Source organism: Anolis sagrei, chromosome 2 (genome assembly GCF_037176765.1).
Source record: "Anolis sagrei isolate rAnoSag1 chromosome 2, rAnoSag1.mat, whole genome shotgun sequence".
Lineage (NCBI taxonomy): Eukaryota > Metazoa > Chordata > Lepidosauria > Squamata > Dactyloidae > Anolis > Anolis sagrei.
Window position 1 is genome coordinate 28,350,547 of NC_090022.1, and position 22,900 is coordinate 28,373,446.

At 39.1% G+C, this 22,900-nt stretch overlaps 1 protein-coding gene across 2 annotated transcripts in view; it reads left to right on the forward strand.

Annotated features, from left to right (window-relative positions):
* Window positions 1-2,313: 2,313 nt before the first annotated feature.
* QRICH1 (glutamine rich 1) overlaps window positions 2,314-22,900 on the forward strand; it is a 38,591-nt gene continuing 18,004 nt past the window's right edge. For both annotated transcript variants that reach the window (XM_060766489.2, XM_060766490.2), the window contains exons 1-3: window positions 2,314-2,429; window positions 15,053-15,385; window positions 21,555-22,574. In XM_060766489.2, the coding sequence (XP_060622472.1) occupies window positions 15,074-15,385; window positions 21,555-22,574 (1,332 nt within the window). In that variant the 5' untranslated portion in view covers window positions 2,314-2,429; window positions 15,053-15,073. The remainder of the gene's footprint in view (window positions 2,430-15,052; window positions 15,386-21,554; window positions 22,575-22,900) is intronic.

A 22,900-nucleotide genomic window follows, 5' to 3' on the forward strand; every position in this document is an offset into this window, starting at 1 on the left:
TTAAATCTAGAAATAGTTTTCTAAGATCTACAGAGACACTCGCTGGAATACCTCAGCAAGCGAGAGTCCAAAAGTGGCAGGCTCAAACCCAGCACCTCAACCAATGGCTGATACCAAATGAGAGACTCCCCCCTGGGCGCACAGAAAACTGGGTGACTTGGAAGGCACTGAACAGACTGCGCTCTGGCACCACGAGATGCAGAGCCAACCTTCAGAAATGGGGCTACAAAGTGGAATCCTTGACATGCGAGTGTGGAGAGGAGCAAACCACTGACCACCTGCTGCAATGCAACCTGAGCCCTGCTACATGCACAATGGAGGACCTTCTTGCAGCAACACCGGAAGCACTCCAAGTGGCCAGATACTGGTCAAAGGACATTTAACCAACTACCAAACTCACAAGTTTTGTATTTGTCTGTTTGTTTGCTTTGTTCTATTAGAAATGTAATATAACGGAATGGTTGCTCTGACACGACAAATAAATAAATAAAAGTGTTCCATTCGTGAGCCATAACCAGGTCTTCTCCTTGTCAACTTTTCCTTCAATCTTGTCAAGGAACTGCCCATGCAATGCTTTGTTGTGCCAGCTGTCAGTTCTGGTTTGAAGTGCAGTTTTCTTGTACTGGTCCTTTGTCTGCTGTGCTTTGAGAAGTTTTCGATTAGTGACTTTTCCCTTCAATTTTGTCAAGGAACTGCCCATGCAATGCTTTGTTGTGCCAGCTGTCAGTTCTGGTTTGAAGTGCAGTTTTCTTGTACTGGTCCTTTGTCTGCTGTGCTTTGAGAAGTTTTCGATTAGTGACTTTTCCCTTCAATTTTGTCAAGGAACTGCCCATGCAATGCTTTGTTGTGCCAGCTGTCAGCTCTGGTTTGGAGTGCAGTTTTCTTGTACTGGTTCTTGGTCTGCTGTGCTTTGAGAAGTTTTCGATTATTGACATCGATTAAAGCAGGTACTTGGCTTTCCTTGTCATAATTATTATTATTAAACTGCATTAATTCCACAATGCAGATGCACCTCAAAGTTTTGGAACCACAAACCCTAAGGATTGGTGTCTTCTTAATTTGAACTCTCTGCCCCGGAGTATGGTGGAGAATCCTTCTTTGGAAGCTTTTAAACAGAGGCTGACTGGATGGCCCATGAGGTCTCATTCATGAGCCATAACCAGGTCTTCTCCCTGTCAACTTTTCCTTCAATTTTGTCAAGGAACTGCCCATGCAATGCTTTGTTGTGCCAGCTGTCAGCTCTGGTTTGGAGTGCAGTTTTCTTGTACTGGTTCTTGGTCTGCTGTACTTTGAGAAGTTTTCAATTAGTGACTTCGATTAAAGCAGGTACTTGGCTTTCCTTGTCATCATTATTATTATTAAACTGCATTAATTCCACAATGCAGATGCACCTCAAAGTTTGGGAATCACAAACCCAAAGGATTGGTGTCTTCTTAATCTGAACTCTTTGCCCCGGAGTGTGGTGGAGAATCCTTCTTTGGAAGCTTTTAAGCAGAGGCTGGATGGTCATCTGTCAGGGGTGATTTGAATGCAATATTCCTGCTTCTTGGCAGGGGGTTGGACTGGATGGCCCATGAGGTCTCATTCATGAGCCATAACCAGGTCTTCTCCCTGTCAACTTTTCCTTCAATCTTGTCAAGGAACTGCCCATGCAATGCTTTGTTGTGCCAGCTGTCAGCTCTGGTTTGGAGTGCAGTTTTCTTGTACTGATTCTTTGTTTGCTGTGCTTTGAGAAGTTTTCGATTTTTGACTTTGATTAAAGCAGGTTCTTGGCTTTCCTTGTCATAATTATAATTATTAAACTGCATTAATTCCACAATGCAGATGCACCCCAAAGTTTAGGAACCACAAACCGTAAAGATTGGTGTCTTCTTAATCTGAACATTGGGGCTCTCTATGGTGGCACAGGTTTTTTTTTTTGGGGGGGGGTGTAAACTTGTCATTATTATTGTTGCTATTATTATTATTAAACTGCATTAATTCCACAATGCAGATGCACCCCAAAGTTTGGGAATCACAAACCCTAAAGATTGGTGTCTTCTTAATCTGAACATTGAGGCTCTCTATGGTGGCACAGGTTTGTGGGGGCGGGTAAATATAATAATATAATAAAGCGAAGGAAATAAATGGATATAATCCATAATTTCCTTGCAGGGAACATAGAATAACCTATGCACCATTTTGTCCCTCTCCTCCTCTTTCTGCTCCCCTCCGTCCCTCCCTCCGAAGGCGCCCGTCCACTTTAAGGCGAGGGGCGGGGCCGGGGCTCGAGCTCTCGCGCGGCTTGGAGGCGGAGCTGTCGCGAGCCCGTGCGCGGCCGCTGATTGGCCGCGGCGGGTTGAATGTAAGATGGCGCCCAGGGAGCTGTGAGGGGAGAACCAGACGCGGGGCCTGAGGTGGCGAAGGCGACGGCGGCGCGAGGGCCGGGGGTGAGGCGGAGCTGGGGCCAGGCCGCGGCCTCTTACGGCGGGATGTCGGAGGGAGGAAGGGAGAGAGCGAGGAGGAGGGAAACGGGGCCTCGGTGGGGGGAAAAGAAAAATATAGGAGGGGGTTAGGGGAGGGGAAGAGGCCTCAGTGCGCGTGCACGCGTCGGTGATTGACGGCTACGAAGAGAGAGGGCGGGATCGGGGCCCTGTCTCCTTTCTCTGTTCTCCCCTTGTGTTCCGGGCCGCGCCTTGGCGTTCCAAAACTCTCTCTTTCTCCCCCCCCCTCCTCCTCCTCCTCTGCGGCCCCGCCCACTGGGAGGAAAAGGAGAAGGGGGGCTGGCGCGCGGGCGGGCGCGCGCGGTGGATAGAATCCTGGGGACGAGACGAGGACGCGCGCGCGCGCTGCGCCTTTGGAGTGTGCGCATGCATGCTCGCGCGCTGTTTCTTTTTCTCCCTCTGGCCTCGCAGCAGGATTTGAGGGGCCTTTCCGCTGCTGTCGTTGCTGCTGCATAAGCTGCGTCTTGTGTTATCTATCTCTCGCTCCGGGCCTTTGGCGCTTGCTTTGGGCCTTTCCATATACACCAAGGCAGAAAAAAACCCTACAATATCTGCTTTGAACTGGGTTGCCAGAGGGCCACTTCCCCACAGCCCTATATATTCTAGAATATTAAGGCAGAAAATCCCACATTATCTGAGTGTGGAGTCAGATATCCCAGTTCAAAGCAGATATTGTGGGATTTTCTGCCTTGATATTCAGGGTTATAGGGCTGTGTGGAAGGGCCCTGGGTTATCTGAGTCCATACACAGATAATGTGGGATTTTCTGCCTTGATATTCTGAGGTATAGGGCTCAGAATATCCACACTGCCAAATAATCCAGCTCAAAGCAGAAAATGTGGGATTTGATTCAGCTGTGTGGAAGAGGCCTTTGTGTCTCCTGGACGATGCTTATTTTCTCTTCCCACCCTTTTTGGCCTGAAGGTTGCGCTGGAATAACGGACGAGGCGGGGCCTATTCTTTTCTTTTTGGTGTGGCCTACCAGTCCGCAGTAATTTATGACAGGTTGATCCAAAAAGCCTTTGAAATTGCCCACATTGAGTGACACCTTGGCTTTCTTGTGTTGTACTATTGTGGATAATTTGAGGGTTTTTAATTGTTGGTCTTAGTGTATTAACATAACTGAATGTTTGCCCTTTTTGCTGCCCTCAGTCCCTTCGGGGAGCGAAGGCGAGTTAAAAATAAAGTTGATTATTATTATTCTGGTGATCCAGTATAAATACACTTTTGTCTCCTGCATAAAATTATTATAAATTATCTTCAGGTTATCTATGGAAATATCGAAAGGCCCTTCCACACAGCCCTATATCCCAGAATATCAAGGCAGAAAAACCCACATTACCTGAGTGTGGGCTCAGATAACCCAATATCTTCCTTGATATTCTGGGATATAGGACTGTGTGTTTTGAACTTGAATGTATGGCAGTGTTGACTGAGATAACCCAGTTCAAAGCAGATATTTGTGGGGTTTCCTGCCCTGATATTCTGGGTTATATAACTGTGTGGAAGGACCCAAAGAGACTCCAAGGGCCAACTCTCTTCTGTTCATAGGCTCATATAAGGACGTTTCCACACAGCTATATAACCCAGAACATGAAAGCAGATAATCCACAATATCTGCTTTGAACCGGGTTATCTGAGGGTCCTTTAAGTGGGCCCTCAGATAACCTGGGATCTCATCTCAGATTTTCTGTTTATCCCAGATTATCTGGCAGTGTGGACTCATACAATCCAGTTTACAGCAGAAACCTGAGATCGGATCCTGAGATATAGGGGCTGTCTAAATCCACAATGCTATGTAATCCAGCTGTGTGGAAGGGGCCATAAAAGGGACTCCAAGGGCCATTCAGTTCCAACTGTATTCTGCTCATAGATTTATATAAGGGCCCTTCCACACTGCCATATAATCCAATTCAGTGTGAATGCTATACATCTATGTGGAAGGGTCCATAGAAGAGACTCCAGGGGCCATTCAGTTCCAGTTGTATTCTGCTCATAGAGTCATATAAGGGGACTTTCCACACTGCTATGTAATCCAGTTCAGTGTGGATTTTATACAGTTGTGTGGAAGGTGCCATAGAAGAAACTCCCAAGAGTCATTCAGTTCCAACTCTGTTCTTCCATGCAGAAACACCAGCTCAAGCACGACTGTAGAAATCATGAGAAATACATGTATATCAAATCCATGTATCACCATCTGTATTTTGTATTTTATTGTAAGTAATATTTACTTAAGATTTATTTAAGATTTAGGAAGGGTTCCTGCAGGCCAATAAAGGCCTACTTTCAGAGAAGGGGGCTCCACTAGGCTCCAAGGTAGAAAGCATGATACTTCACTGCTGAACAGCTCTTACCATCAGGAATTTTTCCTAATATTGTTTTATTCACACATCACTAACATTCTCCTTTTTTAAAGTATAAACTTTAAAAATATTAATTAAAATGGACGAAATAATAGGAGACATTATTCAAAAGGTGGAATCTCTTTTCCAGCACTTTGAATCCATTGTTCAATGTCTTTGTTTCTGGAGCAGCAGAAAAGAAGCTGGTTCCATCATTTATTTGATATCCTTTCACATATTTCAATATAGCTTTCATGTCCCCTCTCATCGTTCTTTTCTCCAAGCTAATCATACCCAGCTCCCTAAGCTGCTCTTTATTAGGACTTCCAGACCATTTTGGTCATGTTCCAGCTTGTCATCTATATCCTGTAAATAAAGCGTACATGGAAGACAAGTGAATTTCATGCTTGGACATGGGTCCCATGTCCAAGAATCCCCAAATACAGGGTGAGGCAGCATAACTTCCTTTTTCAAAACTTAATAAAACCCATTGTATGTATCAGATTTTTTATAATGTAGGCGCATACCTAAAGTTTTGTTTTACGTAGTTTTGAAGATCAAATTAGGTAGGTGACGTCCCCCATTCTCCATACACTGATTAAGCCGATTTCTGGCGTTTGTCGTGACTCTTGCCAGCATAGCAGGCGTTATGTTGGCACTTTCTTCCTGGATGTTGGTCTTCAAATCTTATAGGGTCCTTGGACGGTTCACATAAACATGGGATTTCAAAAAAACCCCATAGAAAAAAATCACAAGGGGTCAAATCTGGAGAGCGGGCCAGCCACTCCAAATCCACTCGAAAAGTAGGCCTCAATGGCAAAAGCACTCTCCTCACTGTTCCAACGCATGATGGCGACTGAAGTGTGTCAGGACAAAACTTTGTACTCCCACCTCTGGAACGAGACCACTAGCTACATCTTTAACCGACTGAATATTGTGCATTTAAAAAAAGGAAGTTATGCTGCCTCACCTATGCTGCCTGTATTTGAGATATGGGATTCTCAGCCTGTACTTGTTGAGAGCCTTATGGATGCTCTGTAGTGAACAGTTTCCACTGTGAAATGCATATGGGCCTGATAGGCCAATTTAAAGATCCTATGGAGGTGTGGCTATTTTATAGAATTAATGCACTTTTACACCACTAACTGCCATAGCTGAATGCAATGGTATTTGGGGATTTGCAGTTTGTTGAGGCACCATCACTATTTGGCAAAAGAGGCGAAAGACCCTGCAAAAGTATAAATCCAATTATTCCATAGCATTGAGTCATGACAATTAGAGTGATATCAGACTGAATTCTCCAGTTAGGTTCATGCTAAGTAACTTTTTTCCTTTCAGTTTATAATAGTTTCTGTATTTCACCTTTTTAAAAAGGGAATACCTTTTGGATAGTGTTCTTTATTTGTAATAGCTAGTTAGACTATTCTTCCTCTTTAATTAGGCTCAACTTAGAAATAGGTGAAGGAATCAATTGACCTCAGTGAACCAGTCTATTATGTGGATTATATCTTGAGCATCTTTTGCAGTTTTGAGGTAAACATAAAGGTGAACAGATTTATTTGGGCCAAACCCATAATGGAAATATTTCCTTTCATTCACTTGTATTTCCATATTTATTTATTAATTTACTTCATTTATATACCACTTTTCTCAGCCCTTGGGTGACTCAAAGCAGTTAACAATAGCAAAATTCAATGCTCAACATCATAAAAACAGTTAAAAAACAATTAAACAATGACATAATAAATAATAAATTAAACATCAATATAACATCTCATTAGCATCTCATAGGTAGAATCAAGATCCAATCTCATCATCCGTTGTTCCATATTCCCATAGGACCTTTTAGGTTATCAAAAGCTTTGGCTGATACATCTGTACAGGTAAAGCACAGCAGATGTCTAGTATGGAAATTCCTGCACCTGCTCTCCATCGTGTCTTACCTAGTGGAACGGACAATGAATCCTTTCTTGGTGGAACTCTGATTGGTCTTGGGTGGCTTACTAAAAGAAAAATATTGTAGTACAGGCAGTCCCCAAGTTACAAACATCTGACTTACAAATGACTCATAGTTAAGAACAGGGGTGAGGCAACAGGAAATGAGAGAAATATAGCCCTCGGATGGAACATTATCTCCTTAAAGACTTCTTACCAATCTTTGTTTTCACAACATGCCAATTTTTTGAAAATCCAATTATCACAAGGACTGAAAGTGAGGTGAAATCTTCTGAACAAGGGCTCAGACAAAACAAAACAAAAAAAAAACCACCCCAAAACACAGGAGTATTAACCCATCCCTGTGCTATCCAAAACTAAAATGTATATTTTTTCTGGAATTACACTTTAAAATATACTTAACAAACAAATTCAACTTAAGAACAAACCCTCAGAACGTATCCTGTTTATAACGTGGGGACTGCCTGTAGATGTCAGCAATGTCTGTTTTGAGGTTTAAAAAGTGCTACCCTTACACATTAATGCTCTTGGTTTTTTCTCCCATATTTTTCCCATCATTGAATTCATGACAGTTTACAAAGCTTTCTAAACAGTCTTCCATTCTGATCTAAACCTAGACTTGGTTCACTTTCATTAAAGTTCTGTAAGAAAAGACTGCCACCAGTAATCAAAATCTAGGCTATTTGAACATCAAATAGCAGTTAATCCATAAAATAAAATTCTACTCAGTTAATCTTCCCCAAAAGAGCAAAAAGGAATGACCAGTTCTCATTATCTTGTTTTTTCTACATCTAAAAAAAGTTAATGCTTCTCGTTTTCATTATATTTATCATAGTACTCCAAAGCATACAAAATACAGCTAATATTGTCTATGAAAAATATTTTGGGTAAAAAGTAAGGTCACATTGCCCTTCATGTTTCAAATCCTGTAAAGCTTTATTCAATATTTCTACTAGACTTAAAGTAAATAGTTTGTAGTCATCAAGGAGATAGGTATATAATTCTTCAGCTCAGATGCATTTCATTCTTGCTTAAGAACCAAAATAATACAAAGTATACAGAATTTTCCTAGATGTCAGAATGAAATTATTTTAAGGAAACTTGTTAATACCACTAAAAAACATCAGAGAGGGGGAAAAATTTTAGGCATTAGAAAAGCTGTTGAACTCTAAAAGCAATGAAGTGTAACACCAGGAGCTCCCAGTAGGGCAGTGGGTTAAATTCTTGTGCTGACAGGTCAGTGGTTTGAATCTGGAAAGAGCGGGTTGAGTTCCCTCTTACACCTCCAGCTCCCCATGAAGGGACAAGAGAGAAGCCTCCTACAAGGATGGTAAAAAAATCAAAACATCTGGGCATTCCCTGGGCAACGTCTTTGCAGACGGCTAATTCTCTCGCACCAGAAGCGACTTGCAGTTTCTCAAGTTGCTCATGACACACAAAAAAAGTGTAACATTGGCTTCCCTGTATATATTTCTTAAAATAATAGGTAAAATGTGGCTGGATTGCATTTATTCGTTCTGTCTTGTGTAGAATAGAATGTAATGCTTCATCTCTCTTGGGGGTAGAAAGAGTTCTCTTTGGACGTACCATGTGACCTGGCCTCCTCAGAATCAGCATCAATAGATGGTCATCTAGTCCTGACTTGTATTGATTTTACTGTAATGGGAGTTGTGTGGCAAAGTGTAATGTTCAGCCCTGTACTTCTCTGTAGTGTCTTTAAGTGCTCATGCTCTCTTTTTCCCCTTGTTCTATGTCAGCCCATCTGCACTTTGAAAGGAAATCATAAAGGTTTGTTCTTCTCTTGCACTTGACATATTCTCAAAATATATTTAAAAAATAAAGTTGGATCATTCAGTCTAACCTCATTCTGCCATACAGGAAAACACAATCAAAGCATCCCCAACAGATGGCCATCCAGTTTCTGTTTAAAAATCTCCAAGAAATGAGACTGACACACTTCTAAGCAGCATATTTTGCTGTCAAAACAGCTCTAATAGTCAGGAAATTCTTCCTAATGTTTAGGTAGAATCTCTTTTCTTACACTTTGTACCCACTGCTCTGTGTTTTAATCTCTAGAGCTGCAGAAAGCAAACTTGCTCCAGCTTTAATTTGACATCTTTTCAAATATTTAAACATGGCTAACATATCACCCTTTAATCTTCTGTTCTCCAAACTTACCATACGCAGCTACATAAGCTGTTCCTCATAGGACTTGGCTTCGAGTTCTTTTACAGTTTTGATTATCTTTTGAACACCTTCCACCTTATAGAATCATAGAGTTGGAAGAGACCTCATGAGCCATCCAGTCCAACCCCATGCCAAGAAGCAAGAATATTGCGTTCAAAGCACCCCAACAGATGGCCGTCCAGCCTCTATTTAAAAGCTTCTCAAGAAGGAGCCTCCACCACACTCCAGGGCAGAGAGTTCCACTGCTGAATGACTCTCACAGTCAGGAAGTTCTTCCTAATGTTCAGATGGAATCTCCTTTCTTGTAGTTTGCCAGTATCTTCCCTGAATTATGGTGCTCAGAACAGGATACAGCATTCCAGATGGGGTTCTGGCCAAAACAGAATAGAGTGGCATTATTGTTTGATGAAGATACTATGCTCCTATTGATGTAGCTCAAAACAATCTTTTTTAGCTGCTACATCACACTGTTGACTGATATTCAGCTTGTAGTCTATTAAGGCTTCTAAATCACATATGTATCTGCTTCAGTGTATGACGATGTGGTCACTTCCATTCACTTTGTACTTGTATTAGCTTTTTGTGTGTGGAGGTAGGCAGCTTTAATTTTTTTGCACAAATACCATGTTATTGTTTATAGTATCCCTGTTTAAAATCATTCTGAAAATTACTATTTCTAAATGATAATTTGATAGTATTTGACATTACTGAAATAGAAGGTTGTTTTTCACTCTTAGTATTGGAGCACCTAACCATGGTGGATCTAAGAGCTGTTATCTCGGGCCCCTTCTACTTTGCCATATAACCCAGATTATCAAAGCAGATAAACCCCGTTGTCTGCTTTGAACTGGATTATATGAGTCTGCTTCCATATAATCCAGGTCAAAGCAGATAATCTGGATTTTATATGGCAGTGTAGATGGGCCCTCAGTCCTTAATAATAATAATAATAATAATAATAATAATAATATGAATTTATTTTTATGGCCCGCCACCATCTCCCGGAAGGGACTCAGGGTGGCTTACAAGCAGCACCGAGCCCAAAATGTATAACAAAATTTGCAAATATAAACAGTTTAAAACATAATAACATATGACAGTCAATTATGACACAATTAAAACAGCAAGGCATAAAAACAGTATTAAAACTAAGACACTAGAATCATTGAGTTGGAAGAGACGTTGTGGGCCACCCAGTCCAGCCCCCTGCCAAGAAGCAGGGAAATCACATTCAAAGCACCCCTGACAGATGGCCATCCAGCCTCTGTTTAAAAGCCTCTAAAGAAAGAGTCTCCACCACACTGAGGCAGAGAGTTCCACTGCTGAATAGCTCTGACAGTTAGGAAGTTCTTCCTACAGTTCAGGTGGAATCTCCTTTCCTGCAATTTGAAGCTATTATTCCATGGCCTAGTCTCCACGGCAGCACAATACAAGCTTTCTCCCTACTCCCTATGACTTCCCCTCATATTTATACATGGCCTTCATCATGTCTCCTCTCCAGCCTTCTCTTCTGCAGGCTAGACATGCCCAGCTCTTTAAGATGCTCCTCATAGGGCTTGTTCTCCACACCTTTGATCACCCTTGATCCTCTGGACACATTCCAGCTTGTCAATATCTCTCTTCAGTTGTGGTGCCCAGAATGGGACACAGTGTTCCAGGTGTGACTGACCAAGGCAGAATAGAGGGGTAGCATGACCTCCCTGGATCTAGACACTAGACTCCTATTTATGCAGGCCAAAATCCCATTGGCCTTTTAGCTACCACATCACATTGTTGGCTCATGTTTAACTTGTCCATGAGGACTCCAAGATCTTTTTCACAAATACTGCTGTTGAGCCAGGCGTCTCCGATTCTGTATCTTTACATTTCATTTTTTCTGCCTGTGGAGTATTTTGGATTTGTCCCCAATGAACTTCATTTTGTTGGTTTCAGCCCATCTCTCTAATCTGTTAAGATTGTTGTGAATTCTGCTCCTGTCTTTGGGAGTATTGGCTCTCCCTCCCAATTTGATGTCATCTGAGAACTTGATGATCATGCCTTCTAACTCTTCATCTAAGTCATTCATAAAGATGTTGAACAAAACCGGGCCCAGGGCGGAACCCTTCTTATGGCACTCCTCTTATCACTTCTTTCCAGGATGAAGAGGAAGCATTGGTGAGCACCCTCTGGGTTCGTTCAGTTAACCAATTACAGATCCAGTTCAGCAGTGAGATACCCAGAGTAGCTGACCACTTTTGAAAATCATAATAAAATATAAAAATAAAAATATTATTTGAGCACTTAAATCATGCACATGATTTATGAAAATCGGCAAAAATTGGAACAATAGTGAATTGTTTTGTTAACTATTCAAGATTCTGTTTATATATTTATTTCCTTGGTTAATTATGCATTCCATTGAAATAGTTGTCAAGTTTGACATTAGGTTATATTTTTCTTCCAGTGTAAAATCTAATAATTACTTGAGAATTATTATTCACATCTGAGAATATAGAGAACGTATTTGTGAAGTTTATTGCTTTAATGTCTAGTTGATTGGCTTTACCTAGGACTGCCCCAAATGCTTCTCTTTATTTCTAGTGTAAAAAAGCACTATATACAAGATGTTACATTTAATCTTTTTTGCTCTTGGGAATCGTGTTTACTGGGTCAGCAGCAAAGGGAATAGCATCATTAGTTCTGACTTGCAGAGAAAGCAAGGCATCATATGTCTGCCAACTGGAACCTTCATTGGAAAAGTAAAGAGCTTTCCTTTTTCTCATTGGGATCGTAACTTGAAAACTCACTGGCTAAAACACAGGACTAATATATTTCACTTATATAGCCCAAAATGTAGTTCAGTGGTAATATCTGTAACTTAAAGATTTAAATTAAAATCTATAAGAGTCTCCTGCTCCCATTGTTAGCATTCAGGTAATCCTATTGTGAGAAACATAGAATGACAATAACAGTGAAATTCAGAGTTTTGTTATTTTTTTGTTTGTTTTTTTATTTTGCTCCCTTTTTGTTTGAACTCATCTGCATCTGGCATAAGATACTTGCCGCAATTCATGAGCTGATAGTTCTCCATACACATTAAAATGATTATTTTGGAGTTGATTAATATCATAGTAAAGCCTTTAAAAAGTAAAGTTGAGTATGCCTAATCCCACATAAGTAATACCTAATGATATACTCTGGAGAATTAAGGCCTAAGACTCCTGTTTATATATTGTCTAGCTTCATGCAGCTGCTGCCATCTAGTTGCTGCTTCCATATGGTACTCTATTCATGCTTAGTGAGAACAGATCCTGTCAGGGCAATGGCTGCTCCAATTCAGACTAGCATTGCTGATGTGGCTTGAAGTTGCAGAAACCCCCAGGAGTAACGCAGGTGCAACCAGGGGAGCAGCAGCAAGTACTCTGCTCCATCTAATGTGTGATACCTGCTTGACTTAACAGAAACAAGCATCCAAAGCCCAAGATATCAACCATTGTTCTTGACAGTAGCTGGAATCTGAGGCCCTAATTTGACTCCTCCAGTAGTTGAGGTGAAAACACAATATATGTCTTGCTTGTAAACTTTGTTGGAAATGACACGTGGCTGCACGCATTTCTTATATCTTTGTACGATGATTGGTACAATGACTCGTACAATGAATCCATTCTCCAGTGATCAAGATAAATGCTTGGATGTTAGGTGGCAATAGGGAAGTAATTGTGGAAGCGACTGAATTTTTTTCTTGACTTAGTTTTTTCTCCAGGTGCAATGCAGATGGTGGTTCTATATCTTTTAATGTTTTCTTGTTCATTTAATTACACAAATTCATTAGTAATAAAGTGCTTAACCACTGAGGAATTATAGTATATATGTTACAGCTTATAACCTACTGTAAATTTCATAGTGCTCTAAATATTTCAGATTATATGTAAGCATTAACTTGGATGTTTTTACAGGGGAAAATCTACAGAGAAGTAGAGTATTAATCAGGACTGTTGCATATTTTATACAGTCCTCTGTTTCATGTCATATTTTGAAGAATGAAGCAAAAATTCTAGGTTCAAAATATATACTTCAAGAATAATTTACTGTGCATATATGTTTACTTTGAGCTTTTTTCACTCTGGAACTTTTAGATGAACGTGAATGATAGCTACGAAATGAAAGAGGGCAGAACATGGAGATACGGTTTAGGAGAACTAGATGACTGTGAGATGAAGGTTATGAAGTTCCCTCTCTTTTGTCTGAATATTTGCTATGGGTCGTCAGGTTTTTTTGCTAGTAGGAGAGCTAGAAAATTCCTTTAAATGAAATAAATGATCATTTTAATCCTAGATCATTTTAATCCTAGATACAAGAGAAAATGGTTGGCAAGTTAGTTTTACAAACTACCTAAGGTCCAAATATCTGGGTTAGTAAAAGGCTTAAGAGTAGAAAGAAACACCTTTTGTTGAATGGCTAAATAGCTAGATTATTGGAGTGCTCAAACAGTGGCTGTACAGGTGCATATCATTTTAGTGAGTTACTGTTTGTTTATGTGAAAACCGCTTAATCCAGTGGTTCTCAATCTGTGGGTCCCCAGGTGTTTTGGCCTTCAACTCCCAGAAATCCCAGCTAGTTTACCAGCTGTTAGAATTTCTGGGAGTTGAAGGCCAAAACATCTGGGGACCCACAGCTTGAGAACCACTGCCTTAATGGGTTGGACACATATTTAGGCTTGTAAGGCAGGGCTGGTAGAAATCAGAACCTCAGATGCAGAAATTAAAATATATTCATTTCTAAATTTCTCAGATTTGTTTTATTTCATAGGAGGACAGGAAAGTAGCTTTTAAAAAGTCTTTCCCATTTGCTCAAAGTTGGGTATAATGTATAACAAATACTATCCCTGAGTCTTATGTAATGCAAATTGATGAACCTGCCTGTGCATAATTCCGCTTGCCATGAGAAGGTGCAGGAAGCCATGTAGAACAGCAATTAATCTCTCCTTATTGCCACCATGAATATATCCACTCTCATCCAACTTTGAAAGTTAAGGAAAGTGGGGTCTGATTAGTACTTGGGTAGGGAACTATCTGAGATTTCTAAGCAAGCGTGAGGAAGGAGTCCTGCTTGAAACTATGGAAAGCTACTGCCAGTGTTGACAATACAGGGCTAGTTGGATCAGTTATTGATTCAAAATTAGGTAGATTTCTATGCCTCTTAAGTAATTTAAGCTTACCTAGGTGCTTCTCATGTCACATTTTCAAGGGATAACCTCGTGTGTGTGTTTAATAGAACTTAAATTGTAAGAGCACTGAATTCTCGTGCAGGATTCCTATTGTCCTTATATGTTTCTATGGCATTCTATTATGAACTTCAATTCTTAGGGGAATAATTCATGTACATAAGCATTTTTACTGAAGCAGTGATTCCCACCTTGCAGCAAGTTTTTCACTTCCTTGAATTACCTTTGCAAAGTATTTTCCATGTAGATTTTAAGAACCTCTAAATTATGAAGGCATGTAGCAACTCCTTTTTATTTAACAAGCTCTCACTGTTACGTTGTGTGTGTGTTAAAGTGTGTACACATGCACATTAGAGAGGAGTTGTATATCAGATTTGGTACTAAGCATCTTCTTCTCGTAAAGACACATTTCATACCAAAATAAAGAATTGCTAACTAGTGGGATTGTAGAAACCCTTTAAATATTTAGTCTCCAATCTTAAAGGATGCTTCTTGGTTTTTAAACAAGGCTATTTAGCATACAAGTTATTTCTACATTACCTCCCAACTCCTGAGGTGATGTACAAATAAAAACAGTTGGCACATCAGTTGCAAGGTTTTTGTTTTTATTGAAAGTGCTTTATTTGGCATTATTCGTCTGATGTTAATTCTTGTTGGAAGTCAATCGGAGAGATGATCAGTAACATTAGGGAAGATTAGCAGATAGCTGCATGTTATTTGTTACACAACCAATTTTCAACCAATTAAGTGGTTGCATGTGATGACCTTTAATAATAATTTATGATAATAATAATTTTATTATTAATTTATAACAAAATTTAAAATAAGCCATTATCTAGACTACTGGCTGATTGGAGTTAATTTTTTTTTTTGTTTTCTAAGGAATCCTGAGGACCTTGCAATATGAATAATTCCTTGGAGAACACCATTTCCTTTGAAGAATACATCCGTGTAAAAGCAAGAACAATCCCCCAACATAGGATGAAGGAGTTCCTGGACTCCCTTGCCTCCAAAGGCCCTGAAGCACTGCAGGAATTTCAGCAGACAGCTGCTACCACTACCATGGTTTATCAGCAAGGCGGAAACTGTATTTATACAGATAGCACAGAAGTGGCCGGATCTTTGCTTGAACTTGCTTGTCCCGTTACAACAAGTGTCCAGCAGCAAACCCAGCAAGAACAGCAAATACAGGTGCAACAACCCCAGCAAGTTCAGGTAATATTAAAATGATGCACTGACTACTCCTCGCTGTATTCATTTGAGTGTATGCAGAAGCTTAGATAGTTTTGAAAGCACTTGAAAGACTAGTGTCACATTTACTTCCATTGATCTCTGAAACAAAATAATACAGAAAGCAAGAGGTCACATTGTTACTTATGAGTATTCTAGGTAGGATAAGGACAGTATTGAATTGATACATGGATTGTCATGTATCTACTATAAATGGAACATAATTTCAGGGTTTTTGTACTGTTTATTTCCCTTTTCTATTTTAATGCATTATATAAGGTTGTATTATTTGGAAGTATTCTATTTGAGTTTAACATGCCATTTCAGTTCAAAATGTATGTATTAGATTTAAAATTAGATTTGTTATAGAGGATATATAGAATCTCCAATATATTCTGTAATGCTGTTAATGGAATAGAGATTAAGATTTAGTTGTAACAATGATAATTTTGTATAAGAACCCCCCTCCTGCCCCAACAAAACTCCACTTTCTTTTTTCTTTGTTCTCCCTTTGTGACATATTAGGCCCCATCAACACTGCCATATAAAATCCAGATTATCTGCTTTGAATTGGATTACATGGTGGTGTAGATTTATATAATCTAGTTCAAAGCAGATAATGTAGATGATCTGTTTTGATAACCTGGATTATATGGCAGTGTAGAAGTGGACTTAGATATTTGTTAATCAATTAATAACAACTCTACTATTCCCTTACTATCTTCACTTTTTATTTTTTACCCTCTTCTTACCTCACTCCCATTCCCTCAGTGTAAAATTATTCCCCCTATTTTTATTTGGAAATTCTTAATAAAAATATTTTTCATAAACAAAAACATATGCTACACTAGCAGATGCATTCCTAGAAATGTGTTTTTCAGTCCCAGAAAAAAAGCTACATGCCTGCAAACCAGTGTTTGTGGTCTGCGAACTGCATGTTCACAGAAGACTAAATGGATTATAGCACACATTTAAAGGGCAGTATATATTTCTAAAAAGCACAGAAATAAGGCTAATCATTTAAAACAGTATAGTTAGAGTATTATTTTTCTGAAGTGCTTGGGATCGGAAGTATTCTATCTTTTTGATTTTTTTCAGATTTTAGAATAATTCTATATGCTTAATGAGATCTTTGAAATGGCACCCAAATCTAAACTTAAAATTCATTTATGGTTCATATGCATCTTATACACAGTAGTTCTGTGCATGTACATGCAACCACCAGAAAGCAAGGGTTTCAGTAATTGTTTGCCCATGTAGACAGTTTTGGATTCTGGAATTCCAGAGAAGGGCTGTACTTTTGGAAAATGGCATTTATAACCTTTTGGAAAACATCTTTTGGAGATAATAAGAAAAGCATGACCTTTCAGAGAAGAGTCAAAACCCCTTTAGAGTAAAATCTTCTCTTATGGTATACAACCAAATATAATTATGCTAGGCAATGGTTAGACTGAATAACCTGTTATCTCTGATCTATTAGGAAAACAGATTTTACCAATGCATAAAAACAGTAAAGTTTTAGAAGTGTTTTTCAGTTGCCCAAATATATGTACTCTCCCATAAAACAACTTGTTTTATATCATGCACTCAAGACAAAAATGAAATAGACTCTGAAAAAAATTAATTATTTGGTTTACTCATAAGCTTCATGTGTTCAGCATACACAGGTACAACATTTATCAGTCCAGTTTCAGATATGTTTAAGATGGTTCCCTGTGCCAGTCAGCCAGGACATCTCTCTTGTAACAAAATTGCTGTCAACAGGTCACATAGTCAAAAGGAGAGAGGGAGAGAGCATGTGGTCTGCAGCCCCTTTTATAACTTCTCAGGAACCATAGAGTAAAGGAAGCTGCAAACCAGAACATACATACAAATAGTAAGCAACAGGATTATAGATAAACATTCCTAGAGAAGGCTTGAAGAAGGATGTCATTTCCAACATGTACTGTGTTTCAAATACCATTATTTCAAAACATTATACTTGCTTCTTTGAAGTCATGGTATTCCTGAATTTTCAGTCATATTCTTCTGTAGAATTGGCGTTTAGGTTGCATTTTCACATGTATCTGCGTGTGTGTGTGTTTTTTTTTAAAAAAAACAAAACAATAATAGCTATCATTCTGGAAAATAGACATATTTATTAGTAAATAAATGGCTTGCTGTAACTTCTGAACTGTGTGATGTTCATTGGATAAATAGTGACACTGCTTGAGTTATTACTCCTCAAGCATGATGGACCCAACTGTATTTCCTACCTATTAACTGAAAACAGACAATTATAAAGAGGAGGAAGAGTTGTATTAACTAGAATTTAGAATATCTCTAGTATATCTGTGTATGTAAATGACATGGCTTTAGCCACAGATGGCTTGGATACTTTCCAGAGCTTTCCCAGTCCTAGCCATATATAGTATACTAATTATCAGTTAATAGTATCACAGTACCTTTCAGTGTGTCATCTACAATATGGCAACAGATGGAAGAAAATTCTGTCTCAGCGATCATAAACTATGCTGGCTGGTACTGGAGAGCAAATGCCCTACAGTGCTTCTTGATTGAAGTTGTTGGGAAGTGACTGGCATATATAATAATAATAATAATAATAATAATAATAATAATCGTCATCATCATTTTTACTTATATCCTGCCCCATCTCCCCGAGGGGACTCAGGGCAGCTTACAAAAAACAATAGTGCAAACAAACACATAAGGTATACAATAGAAATTAGGCTAAATCATTCAAAATAAACAAGCACATAAAATGTGCATTAAATCATTCAAAATAAATAAGCACATTAAAATGAACATCCATATTGCTTATATAGTTTAACATAAAATCCCACGAGTTAAAATAAGATAAACGATAAAACATAAATAAGAAATAAAATTTAACATCCTACTATACAAACCGAATTTGATGTCCAGCCACAATCAAATTAAAAGTATCAACATCAGGGTGAGACTTCAACCTATTTATGTCCTCCACTTTTTAGAGGTTACATTAGCCATTGTCAAAAGCCAGCTTGAAAAGCCATGTCTTATGAATGTCTTATGAATGTCTTATGAATGTCTTATGAATGTCTTATGTCTTATGAATGTCTTATGAAAGCCATGTCTTATGAATGTCTTATGAATTATGTGGGCTTACCTGATCTCCCTGGGGAGGGCGTTCCAGAGCCGTGGGGGGGGGGCATGATCAAAAAGGCCCTTTCTCCTGCCTCTACCAACCATGCTTCAGACAATGCCGGGACCGAGAGGAGGGCCTCCCCAGCAGATCTCTGTGCTCATGCACAGTTCATAGGGGTATATGCAGTTGCAAAGATAGGCTGGACCCAAACCGTATTTATGATGAAATTTTAAAAATCGGTAGCACTGGAAGATATCTCTAGAACCACCTGGTTCATATCAATGTAATGCCTGATAAGCATACATTGGAAAGAGAAAGAACAACAAAGTGTTTTGGCTTTATTTTAAAAGAAAGAAAAGTAATACTGATTCTTCAGTACTTGATTTTACCAATATCTACTGGTTGGAAATATTTATTCCACATGTTAATAGTTCAATCTAACCTTCGTTTACTAATAATTAGTTCAGCTTTTTCCTTATGAAAGAATTCTTCCACTTAGGAACACACATAAGTTTTTGACCATTACAAAACAACAATCTTGAAGCATTTCTTCTAACAGCTTAGGGGAAAATGTTTTTACATTTCAGAGCTCTTAATTTTAGTTGTGTATTTTGATGTTACGTGTATCAATAAAACAAATACAACAGCTGTATATTTCTGTTGCTTAAATGGTGTCAAGGCGCTTTCAGTTAACTTGCTTACAAAGAGCTTTATTTACATCAGAGAAATGATTCCTCTCCAGAAAAGATGGGTGTCCTTGACACTTACTTAACTACAGCCATTCTTAGAGAAAAGTACTTATAAGTCTGGTTTTGACTATTCTGCATTGCTTGAATTCTATTACTATCTACATTATGTATGTGTGTGCTTCTGCACGTGCCTTCAAGCCGCCTGTCAACTTAGGGCAATTTCATGAATGTTATAGGGTTTTCTTAGGCAAGGAATTCTCAGATAAGATTTTGCCAGTTCCTTCCTCTGAAATATAACCTGGTATTGCTTGAGCCCCCCCCCCCCCCCCCAAATCCAAGAACTAACCATGTCTGATCTTACCTAGCTTAGCAAATATATATTAAATATTGTGAATGCAACAGATACAAGGACTACCACTAAATTTATTATACCAGCAGTAGACTACAAAATTAGTAATGTGCCATCACATATTATGTAAATTGATCCAATCTTGTTTGTGAGTAGCAATCTGCATGTAGCAACAGATGCTGTAACACACTCAATTGAGTCATTCTGTATACTGACAGGTGAGCTGTAAATGTTTGAGAGGATGTGTACATTGGAATAACTCGGGGTTCTTACTTAAAACACCATTACTTAAAACATTATCTTATCTGTAGTATTTTACCATTCTTCAGGACCAAATTAAGTATGATCCAGAAGAATATTTTGTATGTGTCTCACTTTGATTAAAAGCTAAAACAATATGCTTTTCTTTTTAAACACTGAAGGTACTGGCCTGTGTCCCATATGCTTTGCTGGTACTCTTATAGCTGAAAAGAGGAGTGAAGAGCTGAAAATAAAATCTTCCATATTTCACCTGCATTCATATTTAGGTTTCCCTCATTTGTCTGCAACATGAGGTCTTTTTTAAAAAACAGTTGTCATGTGATATTTGCTGGTAACCATGTGTTGGTAACTGGCACTTGTTTCAGAAGGAATTAGTTTCACTGCCTTCTCCAGCTGCATGTCTGTGTGCAAGTCCACAGAATATAAAAAAATTGTCTTGAGGCAAAGAAGGTGTATGTTTTAAACTGTGTTAAACAAATAGAAGGAGCTGTTATAATTCAAAAACAAAGCAGGTAATTGGTACCTAAGAAAATAAAGTGCAAGGTGAGGTTTTTAATTTGTTTGCTTTGACAGGCTCCAAGAAGAATAGCCTTATATTCATATTTTGTTTTATGTCCCACCTTTCTTCCAACATGGGACTACAAGCTTTCTTCAAACAAATTAAAACAAAGTACAGCTAAAATATTATTTAAAAGTTAAAAATACAACTAAATAAACAATTTTATTAAAATCATAAAGTAGATGAAGTTTATTTTTTTAATAAAAAAGATAAAATTGCACATGTATCACACCAACTTGATTCATATAATCAAAATTAAAAACTTTTTAAAAATATTGAAGGTTAAGAACAAAATAAAATAAGAAGTAGATTTAGAGAAAGTACATTTAAAGTGGGGGAACATTAATTTCAAAGGAAAGTTAGAAACTTAATATATAAAGCATGGCACAAGAAAAAGAAAAAAAGGGGGGGGGGGGAAAGAACCATGAAAGATTAAGCAAGAAGTAGATTTTACTATCGGTTTGCTTCCAGGTTCAATTTTGTCAAAAATCTGTTTTTGTCTTGAATTCTTTCTAGTCTATATAGCATTGGTTTCTTATTTTCCCTGTCCTTTGAGTTTCTTTTAGTTCTCTTTTATATAAATTCCTTTATATTCCTTTTTTAGAAAATCTATAAATTTTCCCCAGTCTGTTTTCTGGTGTTGTGTATTGTTCTGTGCAAGTTTTTGGGTGAGGAGGTCCATATTTATGATGTCCATCACTTTCAGCCCATTTTTAGCTGTTGACTGAATACAAGATTAAAACAAAACTGACATGACCAGGTACCTGCAATTGTTCTGATAAAATTCTGGAGCATGAGTACCACATGAGTGAACACTTCTGCTTATCCAGCGTTCTGCCGACCCATTTATGTTAGATAAGTGAGACTACTGTATCTATCTTGTATCTGTCGTTCAGTCAGTAGTTGAAAATGAAACCTTGCTTATAAATTATTATATCGATAGAGATGAGAAGATGTACAGTATTCATTGAGACTTTTTGATTTTTCCTTTTTATTTATAAACATTTTCCCCTGCAGTAGGGTTTGAGTCACTCCTTGAATATGTTATAGCTATTCATTTTGCTTCCAAGCAGAAAGGAAACATTATGATATGTAAACTCTATGGCCTAGTCACAGAGCCACTGGTGTGGGAGTGCTAACTACTAAATCCTTGGTTTTTTTCCCCCCAGGTGCAAGTTCAGGTTCAACAGTCCCCTCAGCAAGTCTCCACTCAACAGCTCTCCCCTCAGCTCACTGTTCACCAAGCCTCAGAACAGCCAATACAGGTCCAGGTGCAGATCCAGCCACAGCAACAGACATCCCAGACAATACAGGGTCAAGCACTTCAGAGTCCCAGTCCGTCTCAGTTGCAAGCGGCTCAGATCCAAGTACAGCATGTGCAGACTGCTCAGCAGATCCAGGGTGCAGAGATACAGGAAGAACACATACAGCACCAGCAGATCCAGGCGCAGCTTGTGGCAGGACAGGCTATTGCTGGGGGCCAGCAAATCCAGATCCAGACAGTTGGAGCCCTTTCTCCTCCGCCGCCTCAGCAAGGCTCACCACGGGAAGGCGAGCGGAGGATCAGCACCGCCAGTGTCCTCCAGCCAGTGAAGAAGCGCAAAGTGGATATGCCTATTACTGTGTCATATGCTATTTCAGGGCAACCAGTTGCCACAGTCCTGGCTATCCCCCAGGGCCAGCAGCAGAGTTATGTATCCTTAAGGCCGGACTTGTTAACGGTGGATAGTGCCCACCTCTATAGTGCCACTGGGACCATAACCAGCCCCACTGGGGAGACTTGGACCATCCCTGTTTACTCTGCACAGCCACGTGGTGATCTTCAGCAGCAAAACATCACCCATATTGCTATCCCCCAGGAGGCCTACAATGCTGTCCATGTGAGTGGCTCCCCAACAGCTTTGGCCACTGTCAAGCTGGAAGATGATAAGGATAAGATGGTAGGAGGTGCATCAATAGTGAAAAACTCTCATGAGGAAGTGGTGCAAACTCTTGCCAATTCCCTTTTCCCAGCACAGTTTATGAATGGCAATATCCACATTCCAGTGGCAGTGCAAGCTGTGGCAGGGACCTACCAGAATACAGCCCAGACAGTTCATATATGGGACCCACAACAGCAGCAACCCACACCTCAAGAGCAGGGACAGCAGCAGCAGCAACAACAGCAGCAGTTGCAAGTCACTTGCTCTGTAAGTAAACTATCCCAATGAAAATGTTTGCAATATTTAAATGTTCTGATTGTAAGAAGGCATGGTTATGATATTTGTGAAAGAGGCATTTTAAAGTCAATAATAGAACTGTCTAGATATTTTACCCAAGCTACATAGTATATAGAATAATTTAGGTAAGAATCTAACCCTAACCCAAAACCTGGTTTGACTTATTCATGGGTCAATGTGAGTGCTGTACTTTTGTTATAAAAAAGGAACAATTCCTTTACCTGAATAGAATGCCAAAAGGCGGAAGCTTTGTCCTGGGAGAACCTAAAAGAAGCACCGACCTCCATCTACTGTCA